Source organism: Rhinolophus sinicus, linkage group LG09 (genome assembly GCF_036562045.2).
Source record: "Rhinolophus sinicus isolate RSC01 linkage group LG09, ASM3656204v1, whole genome shotgun sequence".
In the NCBI taxonomy this organism is placed as follows: domain Eukaryota; kingdom Metazoa; phylum Chordata; class Mammalia; order Chiroptera; family Rhinolophidae; genus Rhinolophus; species Rhinolophus sinicus.
This window is the reverse complement of record NC_133758.1, coordinates 40,645,737-40,663,383: the sequence shown is the minus strand read 5'-3', so window position 1 is coordinate 40,663,383 and position 17,647 is coordinate 40,645,737. Positions and strand designations below refer to the sequence as shown.

General features: G+C 48.9%; 1 protein-coding gene and 1 long non-coding RNA gene across 3 annotated transcripts in view; one reads left to right on the top strand and one right to left on the bottom strand.

The window, feature by feature from the left end:
- Window positions 1–11,874, top strand: part of CABLES1 (Cdk5 and Abl enzyme substrate 1) — a 108,588-nt gene extending 96,714 nt beyond the window's left edge. For both annotated transcript variants that reach the window (XM_019741223.2, XM_019741224.2), the window contains 3 exons: window positions 6,200–6,306; window positions 7,462–7,669; window positions 10,462–11,874. In XM_019741223.2, the coding sequence (XP_019596782.2) occupies window positions 6,200–6,306; window positions 7,462–7,669; window positions 10,462–10,602 (456 nt within the window). In that variant the 3' untranslated portion in view covers window positions 10,603–11,874. The remainder of the gene's footprint in view (window positions 1–6,199; window positions 6,307–7,461; window positions 7,670–10,461) is intronic.
- Window positions 11,875–11,961: 87 nt separating this feature from the next.
- Window positions 11,962–14,159, bottom strand: LOC109452365 (uncharacterized). Its single transcript, XR_012498783.1, has 3 exons — window positions 13,953–14,159; window positions 12,326–12,431; window positions 11,962–12,088 (listed from the first exon to the last, which is right to left on the bottom strand). It is a non-coding gene; the product is annotated as an uncharacterized LOC109452365 (long non-coding RNA).
- Between the last annotated feature and the right edge of the window lie 3,488 nt (window positions 14,160–17,647).

Here is a 17,647-nt window from a genome sequence, read left to right as displayed (position 1 = left end):
GAATGGCCCCCCTCTGCGAAAACGCAGGCAGGACTGTAGCTGCCCATCCATCATACAGCCTAGTGCAGCTGTCGGCCACTGCTGGGGCCACAGGGAGCCCTGAATCTGGCAAATCCCATGGCCTGGAATTAGGTGGCATTGGAAACAGTGGTCACTTAGTCTGTCCAAGACCAGGAAGGAACCCCAGCCTGTCTATTAGCACTTGGATTCATAGTAACATGCATGCACTAGCAAAGTCAGGACATTGTGAGTCTTTATAAACTGTACAATTAGACTGAGAGGGGAGCCAGAACAAAGCAATGGCCTCACTCTTAATTCATCTCTCTCAAGCCAGAATGAATGAGTGGCTGGAGGCCCATGGTAATCCCACCCCTGCACCTCAGCCTCCCATCACTGGAAAGAGGATGACTGTCTCAGGGTGGGGGGGAGGTCCAGCCTCTAAAGGGTGTCACAAGGCCCCCTCAAGACAGATAAGACCGTGTAGCGGAATCCTGGCTGCTAATTCCAGAAAGTGTTTCTTACAGAGAACTGGAGCTGAGGCCAGCAAGGATTGTCATCCCCTCTAGAATTTGCTTGAAGGAGGGGTGGCCTGGGCTCAGGGTGATTCTTCCAATACCCAGAGTCTAGCCCCTGTGGGGCTAGTGTGGAGCAGTGGGCTCCAGGTACAGCCTGTGTGCTAGACCCTGTCTGAGAGCAGATTGTCACGTTGGGGGCCACGCACTCAGCTGCCCTGATTGTACTTATGCAGCCGAGTGTGAGCAGGACCTGGAGCAGCTCCATAGATCTGGTGCCTTGTAGTCATCAACATAAAGTGGATGATGGAGAAGCCAGATGAAGAAACTGAGGCACAAAGAGCTTAAGCAGTTTACACTAGGCTGTCCAGCTATTGAGTGGAAGAGCTGGGATTTAAAGCTGAGAATCTGGTTCCAGAGTCTGGGATCGTCCCCACAGAGCTGCAACTCAGAGAAGTGAGATGAAAGCCAGACTGAAGAGAGCTGTCTCTGCAAGCAAAGGGGGTAGGGAAAGATAAAACACGGAAAGTGCACCCTCAAACTAAGGCCAAGGCCAAAACCTGGTGCCTGAGGCAGAGCTGGGCCGGTCAGAGTACAACGGGGCCACATTGCAGCACCACTACACACAGACACCATTGCTAGGGGTTGAATTGAGTACCCCCAAAAGATGGGTTGAGATCCTAACCCCCAGTACCTCACGATGTGACCTTATTTGGAAATAAGGTGTGTGCAGATACAAATTAGTTAAGATGAAGTCATACTGAAGTAGGGTGGGCCCTAATCCAACGTGACTGGTGTCCTTATAAGAAGACAGAGACACAGAGAGAAGATGGCCATGTGAGCAGACACAGGGAGAAAGTCACATGAAGGCAGAGGCTGAGACTGGAACGATGCAGCTGTAAGCCAAGGAGTGCCTGCGATTATCAGAAGCGAGGAAGAAGAAAGGCAGGATTCTATTTAGAGTTTCAGAAAGAGCGTGGCTCTGCTGACACCTCGATTGCAGCCTTCTAGCCTCCAGAACTGTGAGACAATCGATTTCTGTTGCTGAGGACACACAGTCTGTGGTACTTTGTTACAGCAGCCACAGGAAATTAATGCAACCACTTTCACATTCTCCACGAGCCTAAGGTGCTCAGACAGACATCCACAATTTCCCACCATCCTCCTCCATCTTGAGTCTTGGAGGCATTTCATGGCTCCAATAGCCCATCTATCTCCCCCCCAAATAGATATAAGCAAACAGACTAGAATGCTTTGGGTACCTGCCTCAGGTATGGGCAGCAGCAAGCCTCCAGTAGTCAGCATTCTCAGTCTTTTTCCCCAGATGCCCTTGGATTTCCCAAAGCAGCCACTCTGGGAATGCGGGGCCCAGCTGGCCTGTGTCTGTCCTGCCCTGACAGGCCCCCTTCCTCTGCCACACACCCCTGGAGGCTGGGAGGCCACTTGGAGGTCCAGAAATGGGGGGCCTTGACAGAATGATGGAGGTTTGCAGACCACCCGTCCCCCCAAATGTACTGTATCTAGTTTAGAAAAGACTCCGAGTAGCCCAGGTGATGGCCACGTAGATGAGTAAGAGGAGAATCAAGCTGTCAGTGAGTCTTCTACTCTGTGCTGGGAGTAGTTGCAGGACATGGCCCTGTGGCTGGAAACTCCACACAGAAAGGAACACAGAACACTGCTTCTGTACCTCTGGGCGGCAGAGCCAGGATTCAGAAGAATTCTGTCACCCAGAAGATGAACTCAAGGGCTTGGCTGTCTTTGCGGCAGCTGTGTGTCGCCCTAGCTGGCAGTGGGCCAAGGGACTCATAGCATCAGCTGACTGGCCCTCTCTGTCCCCCTCTCTTGGGTCCAGTCTGGAAGTAAATATACATGTGCACTCATCCGTCTGTCAGGAGAAGTAGACTGCAGCTCTGTGTCCCAAAGAGCTACTTGTATAAATGAGTCTCTCCTGCAAGGCCGGGCTGAGCCTGAGCTGTCCTTGCCCCAGCTCTAGGGCTGCAGGCTGAGCTGGGTTGTTGGTACTCACGGAGTCAATTGAAAGCAAGGACTGCTCAGGAAGTGGCATGTGAGGGTCCCGAAGACTTGGTGCCCCTGCAAACTTACGATTGGTGCCTTTAGGGAAATCAGAATCTCTGTCCTTACCCCATGTCTCCCCAGTGAGGTGTAATTATGATAATGATAAATGCCATCGATGAAAGAAAGCAGTGTATGCATCAGTCATAGTTTAGTATTCACTTGAGCTAGTTTAAGAAAAAAGGGATTTATTACTAAAATAGCTCATAGAATCACTGGGGAGGTTGAAGAAACAGCCTAAATTGGGATTTCAGGAGTGATCCCAAAGCCACGCCGCAGAGCCAGGCCACTGGGACGCCGAATGGGTCACCAGCTCTGTACGTGGCAGTGCTGCCACCTCCATGGTCAGGAAGCTGCCCCTGCTGTGGGTTATACCTGCAAAATGGACACTCAGGACTCTAGGGACCCCTGCCACGATGCCTCTTGGCAGCAGAAACAACAGAAGAGCAGCCTCTGTTTCAATTTTGCATTCTCATGCTGGTACATTGGACAGGAAGAACTGGAATTGTATTTAGAATCCTAGCTGCAAGGGAGTCGGGAGGTACAGAAGGTGTCCCAGAAGGGGGTCGGATATCCCAATCATAGTGTACACTGAAGCAGCGTCACCGGGAAAGCACCCAACCACAGGGTAGGTTTAAGGAAGATGATTCTGTCGATGCGTCATTACAAGTCACACCTGGATGGGTGTTAGCCAGGTAGGAGGATATGATTTGCATAAAAATCACCTGGGCAACGTCACTGTGCAGATAGCAGGGCCCCACCTCAGACACTGACTCAGTGAGACTGGAGCTGAGCCCAATTTGCTGCAGTCTTCCCCTGTGATGCGCTCGATAAAATTCTCCAGTATCCTTTAGGTACATTCTGTTCTGTTTGATCTTGAAAGATAAACCTATGAAACAGCCCTGTCAAGTATTCCTACCTAGTGCAGAGAAGAGAAGGTGAGGCTCAGGGAGGTTAAGCTTCTTTCTCCGAGTTGCCCAACTTGCTGGAGGTGGGGTCGCTGACCACCATCCAGACCTCCTCTTGCCGGCTCCTTTCAGTCTAATTAAGAACAGAAAAGCAAGAAAGCAGTAGGTGTGAGCTGGGAGACCCGAATCCCAGCATTGGTCTTGCCTCAGCCTGCTGGGGTCTAAGATAAGCCACTTCACCTCTCTGACCCTCTGTTTCCTCATCTGTAAGATGAGGTGGCTGGAATGCATTTGCAAACTTTTTTGGCAGTGGGAGTCTCCTTTTAAGAAAAGTGTTGCATGTACCTCCATACAAAACAGAAAAAAGCAGAGATGCTGGGAGGAATCAGACCCAACCCCTGTCTCCCAGGATGTTCTTGCTTGGGGTTCACAGGGCTTTGGACCCCAACCAAGGCCACTGACTCTGCCTGAACCTGCTTGCATCATTGCAGACCTCGTGACTTTCATCCACAGAGGAAGAGCAGGAGGGGCTGTACCTGGTATTCCAGGGTGCCTGGATGTGGGAGGGATGGGAGAAAGGGGGAGGGGGGCTGAGTATTTAGGAAACAGAAGAATGGGGTAATTGGCCAATGGGCCCAGCCTAGATAAGCTTGTTAGATGTGGTCCCCCATTCTGCTGCCTGTTTCCTAAATGAAAAATCACATCCTGTTCACCCAGCAAAGATATTTGCTTGAGATGAAATAGAGCAGTTTTGAAAAGTAGGAAGGGAACTAAGCCCATCCTGGAGGACGGTGGAGGTATCTACTCTGCTGGACCTTGGCAGTAAGTGGCCTCTATAAAATGCCATGTACCCTCCTCTGCTCCTGGCAGAGTGCACTCACACGCATGTGTTCACGTGCACATGTCTGCATGCGGGCGCCGGACAGTTGCGTTTCCACTTCCCTGCTCCTTGCCAGCACGTCACAGGCACACATGACAACTACCAGAATGGGCATGTCCTGGGCCAACTGAGGGAGTGCCTTCCTGGGAGGGCCAGAAGGAGCACAGCTCTGAGGAAGAAGTGGAGGCATTGCACCCACTGCGTCCCCTTCCACCCAGAATTTGAGAAAGCTCTGAACAACTGTGGTGGGATTGCTTGAGTTAACTGATATTGCTGCATTTGCCTTTATTCACCAGAAAAGCAAAGAAAGTGCTGTTAAGGTCAGTGTGAATTTGGACTGTCCTTGGTTGTTAACCGACACCAGAGGCATTCCATGTGCCTCTTCTAAAATCACACAGAACCAAGTGTCTGCTGAATGGTGGTGTTCACAGAAAGCCACCAGCGTTTCTTAGAGCTGTTGAGAAAACCACTGATGCATCTTCTGGAAAAGGCCAGGCACTTGCCTGAGAAGAGGCTGGCAATGGCGGCCTTCCATGGCGATAGGTGTTCTTATTAGAATTTGTAGTTTCTCTTTTCTCCGGCTTTGCCTGATGAAGGTTATTGCCTATCGCCAGCCAGAAGAGGCGTCAGTTGTCGTTGCAGCCCTTTGAAAGTTGCTCCTGAGGAGGAGAGATGAGACTAGCCTGATGGTACCCAGCCAGAGACTGTTTAATTCAGAGTTAATAGGGTAAGTGAGGCACAGATGAGCAGGGAAGCCCAGAGGACTCAGAAAGGGCTCAAAGGAGCCAACCTTTAAGGATAGAGAGAATTAGAAACAGGGAGGGAAAGAGGAAGAAACTCAAGTTCCTAGGGGGTATTAATAATAGCAAATATTGTATACATAGGATGGAATATTGTTCAGCCTTAAAAAGGAAAGAAATCCTGACACATGCTACAACATGGATGGACTTTGAGGGCATGCTAAGTGAAATAAGCCAGTCACAAAAAGACAAATACTATTTGATTCCATTTATATGAGGTACCTAGAATTGTGAAATTAAGAGAGAAAGAAAGTAGAATGGTGGCTGCCGGGAGGAGCCAAGGGGAGGGAATGGGGAGTTAGTGTTTAATGGGTATAGAATTTCAGTTTTGCAAGATGAAAAAGTCCTAGAGATGGATGGTGGTGATGGCTGCACAACACTGTGAATGTACTTAATGACACTGAGTTGTACACTTAAAAATGGTTAAAATGGTAAATTTTATGTTAGTATATTTCCCCACAATTAAAACATAATAATAGCTAACATTTATTGAGCACTTGCTGTATGCCAGGCACTGCACAGGACACTTTACTTCTCACGTGGTTCTTGAAATAGCCATATGAAGTAGGCACTGTTACTGTTTTCATTTTATAGATGTGGAACCTGAGGGTCAGGGTCATTCAATCAGCCTCCCACAGCCAGTCCACTAGTGATGGTCAAGTGTAGAGAGCGCCCAGATCTGTGAGTCCAAATTGCAGGCCCCAAGCACTGTGTGACTTACAGGCTGAAACACAGGAGCTGAAAGAGGGATGCCCCTCTGTGCCAGGCACTGACCCCTGAAGGTCAAGAGGCTGGTATTCCTAAATGTCACCTGGTTCTGCTAAGAGCAGGGATTTGGTTTCCCTCTGTCTCCAGGGCCCATGGCCTTGCTCGGGCTCCTGCATGGAGCAGAGCCCTTAACTAGTGCTCACCTGGGTTCCCCACGGTGTGGTGGTGTTGGAAGTTGTCAGCTGGCCGAGCATTACACGTAATTATTACCCAGGACCCTCACTGTACGGCATGACCTTGTTGCCTGATCTGTTACAGACCACAGTAATCGACTACGTGAAGCCCTCAGATCTCAAGAAGGACATGAACGAGACCTTCAAAGAGAAGTTTCCTCACATTAAGTTAACACTCAGCAAAATAAGGAGGTATGAACTTTCCCTTCAACCCCCCTCTCAGCAGGCATTCAGCTCATGCTTCGTGTGATGGTTCAAGTGAAGTATGGGCACATTCAGCAAAAAGAAGCTCGTGTGATGCTGGCTGCCTCGCGCCCCTGTGTGAGAGCCCAGGGCAGCAGGACAGAAAGCGGAGCTCTTGACGTGAGCTGACAGGATCTGGGAGGAGCTTCCTTTGGTGGATCATTTCACACTTTCTGTAGCTCACCAGTTTACTAAGATTTATGTTATAGAAAACGCAGAGAATAGGAAACATTCGGTTCCCTGCTTTCTCAAATGCAGACAAAACAAAAGAGAAAAGAGTTGGTATCGTAGGGTTTGAGATAACTCTTTACCCACAATTGTCTTTCCAGAAGTGACAGCCAAGCCCTATCTTTAATCAGTCAGCAAAGCAGCCTAAGCAAAATCAGGCCTGTATTTTCTCTGTAGCTGATTGGATCGACTGGTGACTCATGTGTGCCGACCAAATAGTCAAAAGGACTGGCCTTGCTGGGCTAGAGAGAATCTGGCTGGGGGTATCGGGGTGTGTATGTGTGGTCGTGGGGGCTAGCCTATACACATGTACACATGCATCCTACTACTGACTCGATTCTGGTATGTTCTGAGCCAAAGAGGTAAGAAAAACTAACTTCACACTGTCCACTTGCTGGGTAGCTTTCCTAAGCACACTCACTGGTCATTGTGCTGTAACTCCAGCCCTTCTGCTGTAGTTAATGACGTAACCGATATTCTGCAGAGCTGATACCAAGTACCTAATTTATTTCTATATTCATCTCTCTGGAATGACTGTAGTTCTCCTCATAGTTTCCCTCTCTCACTTTGGACAGCTCTCCTAGTTTCCAGAGAAACCCTGACACATCCACTAGGATTCAGTGTGGTCCTTTGTGGCCCATGTCGACATGGTCTACGGCACTCCACCAGCAGAGCAGTCTGGAGCCCCAGCGAGTTGAGTCTATTCCTTACTCATTATGTAACTTTCTCACTCACAGGGATTTAATTTCATTCCACGTCACCCTCCTGGGAATGAGAAAGAGGAAATGCTTTCAAGATGAAGTAGTCTTTTTTTCCTTTGGGGTCCCTGAAACTCCAAGTTCGACTAAGACTTCGCTCTTTCCTGTCTTTCTCTAGTCTGAAGCGAGAGATGCGGAAGCTGGCCCAGGAGGACTGTGGCTTCGAGGAGCCCACGGTTGCCATGGCTTTTGTCTACTTTGAGAAGCTTGCCCTCAAGGGCAAGCTAAACAAACAGAACCGGAAGCTTTGTGCTGGAGCATGTGTGCTGTTAGCAGCCAAAATCGGAAGTGATCTCAAAAAGCACGAAGTCAAGCATTTAATTGATGTAAGTAGCCTGTGTCCTGATGGTTGGGGTTGCACTCACCCTAGTCCAGTGTTACTCGCACAGCCACAGAAACCACTGGGGTCTTGGGAGATGTGACCCATAGAGCATCCATCAAACACATTGGCTCAACACGCCTTAGCTTCTTGCAGCCTTGGTTGTCTTCTCGTTGGGGAAGGGCGTGTGTTTGACTGAGTGTTTCCTACGTTCTTCTAAAGGAGAGCCCCATCAGAGCAAGGAACACTGATCTCCTTACACAAATATATGAATGCCTGTTTCAAAATATAGTGTATTCATAGAAAAGTTGAGGTACACGAAAGCCAACAGATCAGGACACAGTTGCCATCGAAGAGCTAGTTTGTTACTGTTCCCAAGAGGTGGGTGTCTTAGCTCATGCTGCCATAACAAAATACCATGGACTGGGTGGCTTAAACAACAGACATTCATTGCGGACAGTTCTGGAGGCTGGACGTTCAAGATTGAAGTGCCATCTACTTGGGTGTCTGGTGAGGACCCTCTTCTTGGCTTCTCACTGTGGCCTCACATGGCACAGAGAGAGAGAGAGAGCAACCTTTGGTTTCTTCTTACAAGGGTGCTAATCACGTCATGAGCTCTCCACTCTCATGAGCTCCTCTAAACCTAATCACCTCCCCAAGGTCCCCTTCCTACTGCCATCACATTGGAGGGTAGGATGTCAAAGTACTGAATTTTAGGGGGACACGACCATTCAGTCCGTAACAAGGGGCCATGCAGGGAAGTCCCAGGGTTGGTCAGGGCTCAGAGGGAGTGGGAGGGACTGTGGGCAGGAGACTTTATTTCTGTTGTCACAGGAAGGAATGGGCCAGGCAGGGTGAGCAGGTGTAGGAGTGGCTAGTGGGCTCTGGGCACAGAGGCTGTCCCTGGGTGTCTGGCATCTGGCCCTGGGTGATCAGGGGAAGGGGCCTAGTCGCCCAGAGGATGAGAGCCGATAGAGTGGTTGGGGTGTGTGCTCCACATTGGTGGGTTTTCATTTGAACATGCACTCTCTGGGCTCTCTAGGAATTGGCTAACCCTGGGAGGGACAGCCCCTCCAGGGTCAGCAAGGCTCCAAGATGTCCAAGCATCAGAATACAGAAAACAAAAGACATGGTTAATATAATGCCCCATATGTCTAGCTGTGCAGCTGTCTTCAGTGGCAAAGGAGAAAAAGCAGAAAGGGAGCTAATGTAGGTACTCTCCACATAAAAAAGTATTATTTTTTGCTTTTTAAGTTACCATTTTAATTCTTTTTAGGTATACAGTTTAGTGGTATTAAGTACATTCATATTGTTTTGCACCACTACCATCCATCTCTAGCACTGTTTCGTCTTGCAAAACTGACACTCTGTACCCATTAAACAACAACCCCCCCACGCCCGTCCCCCCAGCCCCTGGCAACCACCATTCCACTTGCTGTCTCTGTGATTCTGACTATTCTAGGTACCTCCTATAAGTGGACTCATACAGCATTTGTCCTTTTGTATCTGCCTTATTTCACTTAGCGTAATGTCATCATGGTTCATCCGTGTTGTAGCATTATCAGAATTGCCTTCCTTTTTAAGGCTGAACAATATTTCAATGTATGTATATACCACATTTTGTTTATCCATGCATCCACCAATGGAAGGAAGTATTCTTTAGGTCAGTGCTTTACTGAGTGTAAGCAATGGTACAAAATCACCTGACTTGGAGATGATACCAAATCTGAGCTGAGATTCGACAGGTTTACATAGATATTTGCTGATTTAATGAATCTTTAGAAGTAACAAATATTAATAAAATTATAAGTGATGTTATGCCTGCTTAATCATAGTCAAATAAAATACCACCCAGCAAAAGCTGATCGTGTTAGTGTAGAATAAGGGTAAATAATGGTTTGACAAGCCAATTGCAGTAGCAGTTAGCCTAACACAAGCTCCCATCCCAGTTATAAACTGAATGCAGTGACCAACTACTCTGTTGATGAGATTTTATTATTATTATTATTATTATTATTGTTATTAAGCCAGCAGTTGAGTTGAAGCCAAAACAGAATGAGGCCTTCGCTACCTACCTGCACCCTGATTGTTCCTCCATCACTTCTACCCCAACAGGACCATACGGCTGGGAGGACGGAGAGGCAGTGCAGGAGGGGAGCCCCTGGGTGCAGAGCCACACGCTGGGCACTCAGCCTGTTCAGATGCACATGAGTTGTGTGATGTTCTAAAAGTGAGGCGACCTCACCAGGGTCCCTGTGCATAAAATAAAAAGACCCAGCTATGTCCACTATAATCAGCTCATGCAATTCTGAACTTTCCATGAGATTGTTACTGTTGCCAATGATTTGCACTATTTTCCGTCTTACCTCTAAGTCTGAATAACCTAGTGGGAGCACTGAAGTTTGCGTCCCAATTAAGTTTGAATCTCAGCGTTGCCATGTACTGCCCATGTCATTGTGGACAAATTCCTTACCTGCGTGAGCCTGTTTTCTCATCTGTACAATGGAGATAAATGTAGCATCAACCTTGTAAGATATCGAGAGATTAAGTGAAGTCGTGGGATGTACGTGAGGCTTCCACAAACTGTGGATCCTCAGGAAGGTTCGATTTCTTCGCCACCAGGACTGAGGGCAGGAAATACAGCTGATGCTTTCCTTTCTTCCCCCCCCCCCCCAGTTTTGCTGACAGTGGGCTTCTCTGTAAACACTGGCTGGTGGATGGAGAGGTTACACATGGAGAAAGCTTAGGATTTTGATTTTGGAGCTAAAATGCTTTTGGTTTCCTTTAATTCTGTTGCAGAAACTGGAAGAGAAGTTCCGGCTGAACAGACGAGAACTGATTGCCTTTGAATTCCCAGTGTTAGTGGCCTTGGAATTTGCCCTTCATTTGCCAGAGCACGAAGTCATGCCCCATTACAGACGCCTGATCCAGAGCTCCTAGCACAGGCCCCCGAGGGGGGCCAGGGACCCTTTCTTCTGAGCCCGGTGGACCCGCGCTTACTACTGGAAATGCAAAAATGGAACTCAACATACGAAACTTATTTCCTCTCAGCATGTTTTTGTGTAGATGCAGCTGGAAACTTTTCAGGGACTCTTCAGTCTGGCTAGCCAAGATGAGCTGTGAGATGTTTACTACTCAGCGAGGGAAGGGAGACCTGTGCAGAAGACAGCAGACACCCTTCCAGCTCTCCACTCGCAAGAGTTATTAGCTGTCTCCTCCCCAGTTCCCCCCGGGCACACACAACCCTTGCAAGTGTGGTCCAGGGCCTTGTCTCCAAACCTGCTCCAACTCAGACTGTGAAGTTCTAGAGAGGGGAAGGGAATTTGCAGAAGTTGGGGGAAAGTTTTTAAAAGATACCCTCCCTGTGTCAAAAGACCGTGCCAATCTATTTTTGTATCAGCTGTTGAAGTGCACTTTCTCCTGGGGCAGGTGCATGAGTGAGTGTGACAGTGTGTGTGTCAGAGATATCTCATCAGCCCGCAACCCCCAAAGCCAGCCCCACCCTCTGTAGAGCAGACGTCAGCCTGGGGTCATGAGCCAGGCTGACCTTCAGCAATTCTTTCTAGATAATCTCCGGATAGCAATCACTCCCTCTGTACCAGATTGTCTGACATCTGCTGCCCTTAGAAAATGACATTGTTTCTATTACTGCTCCTACCACCCATGGGACAAAGGAGACAAGCACTTGGTGTCGGGTGGGTCTCGTGGTAAGGCGTGGACTGTGGCGCTCCGTACCTGTCTGCCGTCACACCGTGTGCATATATTTAACCTTCGCACTTTTCCCACTGTGGAGACCTCTGGGGTTACGCTCCTTGGTGTGTATGTATTGCTGTGCTCTATGTTAGAGTGCATAATAAGCACATTTATTGTGCCATGTATATATGTATAGATAAAGCATTTTATAAAAATCCAAACTAGGGGTAAGACATGTGATTGATATTTTGAGGCGTTTTACAGCTGAGACAAACTGCATCTTGAGCTGAGGTTGTGTCCGTTGATAGAGGCAGCAACTCTCATCACCACCACATACCCAGGGCCGTGAGTGCAGAATTTTAATTGTGACTTGTACTGACTCGCTGGGACCACCTGTACCGAGGCACATGACCACGCCGTCACCTCATAGCTGCAAAGACAAGTGCCCACTGGGGTTCACCTGACTGAAGAAAGCCTGTGGCCGTGTACAAAGAGAATTAAAATATTTTATTGTTTTTATATTCATGTATGTGTATGTTTAGTCACATGTAACCTCTCACCCTGCATTACTGATTCACCTGCCACCATCCCCACTTCAGTTTTCACACACAGGTTCGGAGCTTCTTGCAGCACTCCAGAGAAAGAGCGACAGGGAAACTGAGCATATACAGCTGTAGGTAGCAGAACTTGAAGAATCTGAAAGTCGTGCAGGATGGAAAAATTCAAGGAGCCTCTGGGGAAAGAGCAAACAGGATACCTGCCTTTTCCATTTTATAGATGTAGCCGAGTTTAGTGCTAAATATTTTGCTAACAAATTTCCTTAGTTGGATTCAGTTTAAGACAGTGATTTTGTTGGGGGCTATGATGAATGTTATCTCTTTGGTTAGATCAACTAATATTTATGGGGCACCTACTGTTTAGGAGGCAACTTTGGGAAGGAAGCACAAAGCGCTCAAAGCATCTCCATTACCTTAAATACAATGTGTCCTTGACCTTCCTTCCTCTCCTGGTGTCTGTCACTTGCAGCTCCGATGAGCCACCCTGGTTCTCAGCTCACTCAGCTCCCTGGTGAGTGCCTGGTGGGTGGAAAGCCTTTCTGAGAAGCAGGAGCCACTGACATCTAGAAATTGCCCGCACAGCTCCCCATCTATCATCTGCCTTGCGTCTCCTGCCAAGCTCGGGGGGACATCCAGTGGGTGACACACGCCACTAGGACAGGCATGGGGAGGACAGCCTGCATCCTTCCTGTGTCTTAAAATCAAGTGAATGTTCTTGAATGTGGGACGATTTATTTGGTTTTATAATATATGAGATGGACTTAAGTTATTGGTCTATTTTGTTTTTAAAGACCAGTCTTAAATTTTAAACTATTTTGGCCTGCGGGTTTGTTGAGTAGGCAATTTTATTGGTTTTAATTGGGGGGAGGGGGTGCTGAGGATGAAAGATTTTTGTCAAGAGGTTTCCTTTTGGTTCATAACATGAGCTTTCTGAAGGGCAAGAAGGCTGAGATGGGGGAGCGGGAGGGGTGAAGCTCACGGCCGGAGCCCCTCAGTAATGTGCCTCTCAGTTCCGTTGCCTTAGGCTTTGCAAGGACTCAAGGAGGCAGCCTGAGCTTGTGTGGAGAGAAGGAGGCCACTCAGCAGACTGTTCTAGAAGACTCCGAGGCTCTGCCCTTCCACCCTCCACCACAGGGTGCAGGTTCAGGCCCCTTAGAAGCCTCACTCCCTCCTCAGGCCTGCCCCTCAGGCACAAATGTCTGTGGGGAAACCCTGCCCAGCCACATGTTCCTTGGGACAGTGCTAGCCACTCTGCTTGACGTGGTTTCCTCAGAGTGGTCTGGGGGACCCTGGGCTCCGCTCCTGTAGTCAGCCTTGACTATGAAGGCAGGTAAGAGCTAGGAACAAACCAAGCAAAAAGGCTGGTGCAGCCACCCTGGGGAGGAAGCAGGCAGCTGCTGCCCTTTCCAGGAGCAGTGGCCCCACTGTGTGACCTGCCTGGGAAGGGTCTGGTCCCTTGTCCCGCAGAATACCTGCCCTTGGGATCGGAGCTTGTGCCAGCCCAGGGACAGTAGAAGCCACTGCTTTCCCTCCTTTCCCCCAGTCAAACCTATATTAAAGCAGAAAATCCACACCAAATGCAAAGCTGATGGTTTTTCTTGGTTTTTGTTGTCCTAGTCTAGCAGGCCCATTTTGGGGCAGTTCCTTACTCCAAATAAATTACTCCGTACCACGGCCACTGCCTTGCTGATGTGGGAGCAGGGGACATTGGAGGCCCCTTCCCCTCCTCCCTGTTACTCTGTTCTGTCCCCTTCCCTCCCCAAACAGCAAATAAAACTCTTTACTGCCCCTGCTGCTAAATTCTTTATCTCTCTCTCAGACATTTCCGGTTCAGTATCTTAACAGCCAGCCCTCTCCCTCCACCTCCATAACTCATTAGAACCTGCGGTCTTCTGACCTTCCTCAGCCTGCACGCTGCAATTGTCGGGGAAGGGTAGGCTGGAGAACAAAGTAAATTTGAGCCAGGTAGTTTTGTTACCTGTTGTGTTATTTGTCCAGTGATGGAAGAAGTCTTTCAAAGAAAGGGATTTGTGGGCTCACCTCTTCCAGGGATGGCCTGAGTTCATGTCCCAGGGGCTGTTGAGGCTGTTAAGTAGAGGAGTGCTGGCCAGGTCATGGCAGGACCTGGTAGAGGACTGCTGAGGGCCAGAGAAAGGAGGAAACATCAGGGCTGAATCTGAGTCACGTGTCATTAACACCAGCTTAAAAGGTGGCTTCCAGTAGTGCAATGGCAAGGCAGAACTGAGGTTAAACACACACACACACACACGCACACACACACACAGGGTGCAAAAAAATGTACACATTTTAAGAAAAGAAAAGCTATTAAAATTGTAATAATATACACCGATAACAAAAGATGAATACAAGTTATGTTTGACTTCTGCAATTACAAGAGGTGCTTACAGTTTTTTCTTTCTTGAAATGTGTATACAATTTTTGACTATATATACGTATATATAATCAAAAATTGTACATATATATATATATATATATATATATGAAGAAAAAGATAGATGAAGTTCCTCTTACTACCAAAGGATGTAAGAGTGGTCTCTCAGAGAGCCCTCACCCCAGAAAGAACCATCCACACTTTTAAATAGATATTCCAGAAAGTCTGCAAATACAGGACTGGCTGAACCATTTGAACCGTGAAGACGTGCCTACCAGGGACGGTACTTGCCTATATAACATCTCCCATGAAAACATCAAGAAAGGATGTGAAAGCCCAAGATCATGTGCCCCTTTGAAAAAACAAAAAACAAAAACAGTTTTGCTGCAATGCACCTGACCCCGAAGCAGCCCTCCTCAGGTCACTGGTGGTATCCAGGCCCCCTCTCCATCGACTGGGCATTCGTTCCCTTGGAACCTCAAAGTTCTCGGGAGTCCTTCTTTATGAGGGGCTTCTGAACAGGAGCTGATCATAAATGATGACCAAAAAGAAAACAGTGGGTCCAGTGGAGAAGTTGATGGTATCCTCTGCTATAACCACTCACCATAAATTCTTATCCTGTAAACCCTGGCTTAAGAAAAGAAGCAAATCCCCTTTGAGGCATAATCCCTGGTGACACCTACTGTTTTATGAGATTCTGTCAGGTTGGTGCAAAAGTAATTGCGGTTTGTATAATTATTTTTAACTTTTTAAACCGCAATTACTTTTGCAGCAACCTAATAAGGCAGATACAAGTTTTTCCTAAGGCAGCTGCCTTCTCCCATGAAACCAATTTTCATTTTCATTTGCAAAATAAAAACAAGACACAAATGGAATCGATTACTCTCCCCTCTCCTTCCCTGTGTGTATTGGAGAGAGTGGCAGAAGGAGAGCCAGTGGGCAAGAGGTTCTCCTGGGAAGAGCAAGCAGCCAGAAGCAGGAGGGCCTGGAACAGAAAGGATGAATTTCAGCAGCAGCCCTGAGTGACACCAGAGGCAGGGACCCTGGGAGAGGGGAAGAGAAGGGAAGAAGGGGCTCCGGAGCCAGAGCCAACAGACCCTGTGACCTCAGCCAGTCACTGAAAGGTGCTCCCTGGGAAGGGGATCTTACTTCCCATCACAGGGGTTTGGGAGGAGCACATGAGATGGTGCAGCAAACACCTGTAGGAGTTCAATAAATGGAAGCAATTATTTTACTTCCCACTGAACTGAGTTAGCAAAAATAGAAATAAAACAGTGCTTTACGGAGGAAGCTATTGGAGCACAGCTACGCCATCTAGGACCCAATGGGGAAGACACAGTAACTTATTTGGACCCCCAGGGTCTAGGTGACCCAGCGTCACTGTGGAGTGCACGACCGTGCAGCTTTGCCCTGCCTGGCGTGCCCAGTTGAGGGGCTGCTGAGAGGTGGACTGGAATTCAGCCCTAGCTTCATTCACCAAGTCACGCTGTGGCATAAGCTTGGAGAAAGGGACGCCTTCCTAATTGTTCTGCCCAGAAGGGACGTGTTCTGCCAGGCAGCTGGAGAAAGGTATGCCTGCTCCCAACCCTTCAGCGGTGCTGGATGGTAAGAGGGAGGAGGGCAGAGGCCAGGGGTAGAGGTAATGCGTGGTCCCCCTACAAGCCCAATGACATGAGCACCACCCCACTCCGTCCCCTGGGGCAGCTGGCTGCTGGAGCCCTGGGTGACAATGGGCAGACCCTTCAGAGGATGAGTAGGCCATGTTATCTATGTCCAAGGATGGAGAGGGTGTGAGGGTTCCCTAGAAATCTTGAGAAATGAAATGGGTGCTATGTAAGATAAGCAGGGGCAGTCAAGAGCGGCAGTTCAGAAGGGCAGCAAGAACCCAACTGTCCCAGGCCACCACTTTGCAGAGGAGAGGGTTCTGGAGAGGCCAGAGCAAGTGGGGTATGAGGGAAGGAGGTGAAGATTCAGGAACCCAGCTCTGTAACCATCCTACCCAGCGGAAATCAGGCAGGTGGTCACCTCTTCCAAGGGGTCAGAGTAAAGATCTTGGAGGTTAGATCCTGGAGGGGCCCGTGAACACCTGGGAGTCATATTTCACGCTCCTAGATCCTCTCCCTCTTTGTCTCATGAAGTTACTTTTGAGCAGGCCAAACTGTTGGGGAAAAACAAGGTCATGAGGGGCCTGACGCCAACACTTTACCTGCTGAGCTTTACACAGTGACTGGTGGTATAGCTGGCTGAGACGTCTGGGTCCCAGTGCTAGCCTTTCCATTGCCACAGTCCTTACGTTTCCAAGAGAAGGGCCATCTTGTCAATGAACCCCCTAAGTAGGGCTTTGGATGGACAGCACCAGCCCTGTGCTGCACAGTGTGGGGTAGGAGGGTGGGAAAGGCTGACACTGCTTATCCTTGCCCCGCAGTGGAACCCTAGCTGTGGAGTTATTTGTGGTATCAGGAGACTCAAGAGAGATGACAAGGAAGTGTCTTTTTGCAGGAAATCGCAGAGTGCCCTGATTCCATTTCCTGCTTCCAGGCAGTTCCTTAGCTTCCAGCCAGTAGTCTCCTCCTGGTTCTGGTGATACTTCACTCATGTGCTCACACCCCACCCAATCTCAGGGAGTCGCTGTGGCTCTCTAGAGGGGTCACTCTGTTCTTGTCCCCACTGCTGGGCAGACAGGGACCCAGGTGCTGGGAGAGGAGGCAAATCGACTCTGGATGCCTTGCTGCTGCCTTTAACCCACATTATCTCCGAGTGCTTATTTTAGGAACTCAGTGGGGAGATTATGAGGCCCCTGTGGCCTCGAGTCTTCTTCCCAGATGACTTGAAGGTCAGCTACCACCACCAAGGGGGAGTTCCATTCCCTGGCCAAAGTCACCTGTCTTCACAGGTGGCCCTTGGAGAATCCCCTCAGCGTGGTGCCCTGCCAAGCAGAGATGCCTGTTGGCTTCTCTCCCTCCAGTCTCCTCCCTTCTAGAGGTTTCCCATGGAGACGGTCAAGAAGTGTCGAGGAGGGTGGGCTGGGCTGCCCGGCCGGCTTGACTGGGACCCCCATTCTGGAGCAGAGCGTTCTGACAAACGGCCTAGAGTGTGAGAGCTCCTGACACTCTGTCTTATAACTGTGTCTGCACAGGTCCTGCCATCAGTCTCTCAGGAAGTCACACAAAGCCGCCCGAACTGCCACCCATCAGTAAGTTGTCTAAATCAGAGCCCAGGTCGAAAATGCTGCTGGCTGCCTCCAGGTTCACCCTGAAGAATCTGGGGCAGTCTTGTGAAAAGAGATGTGACCCCCACGTGTTAACTGGCATGACTTAGCCATTATTCATTACCACCATCCACA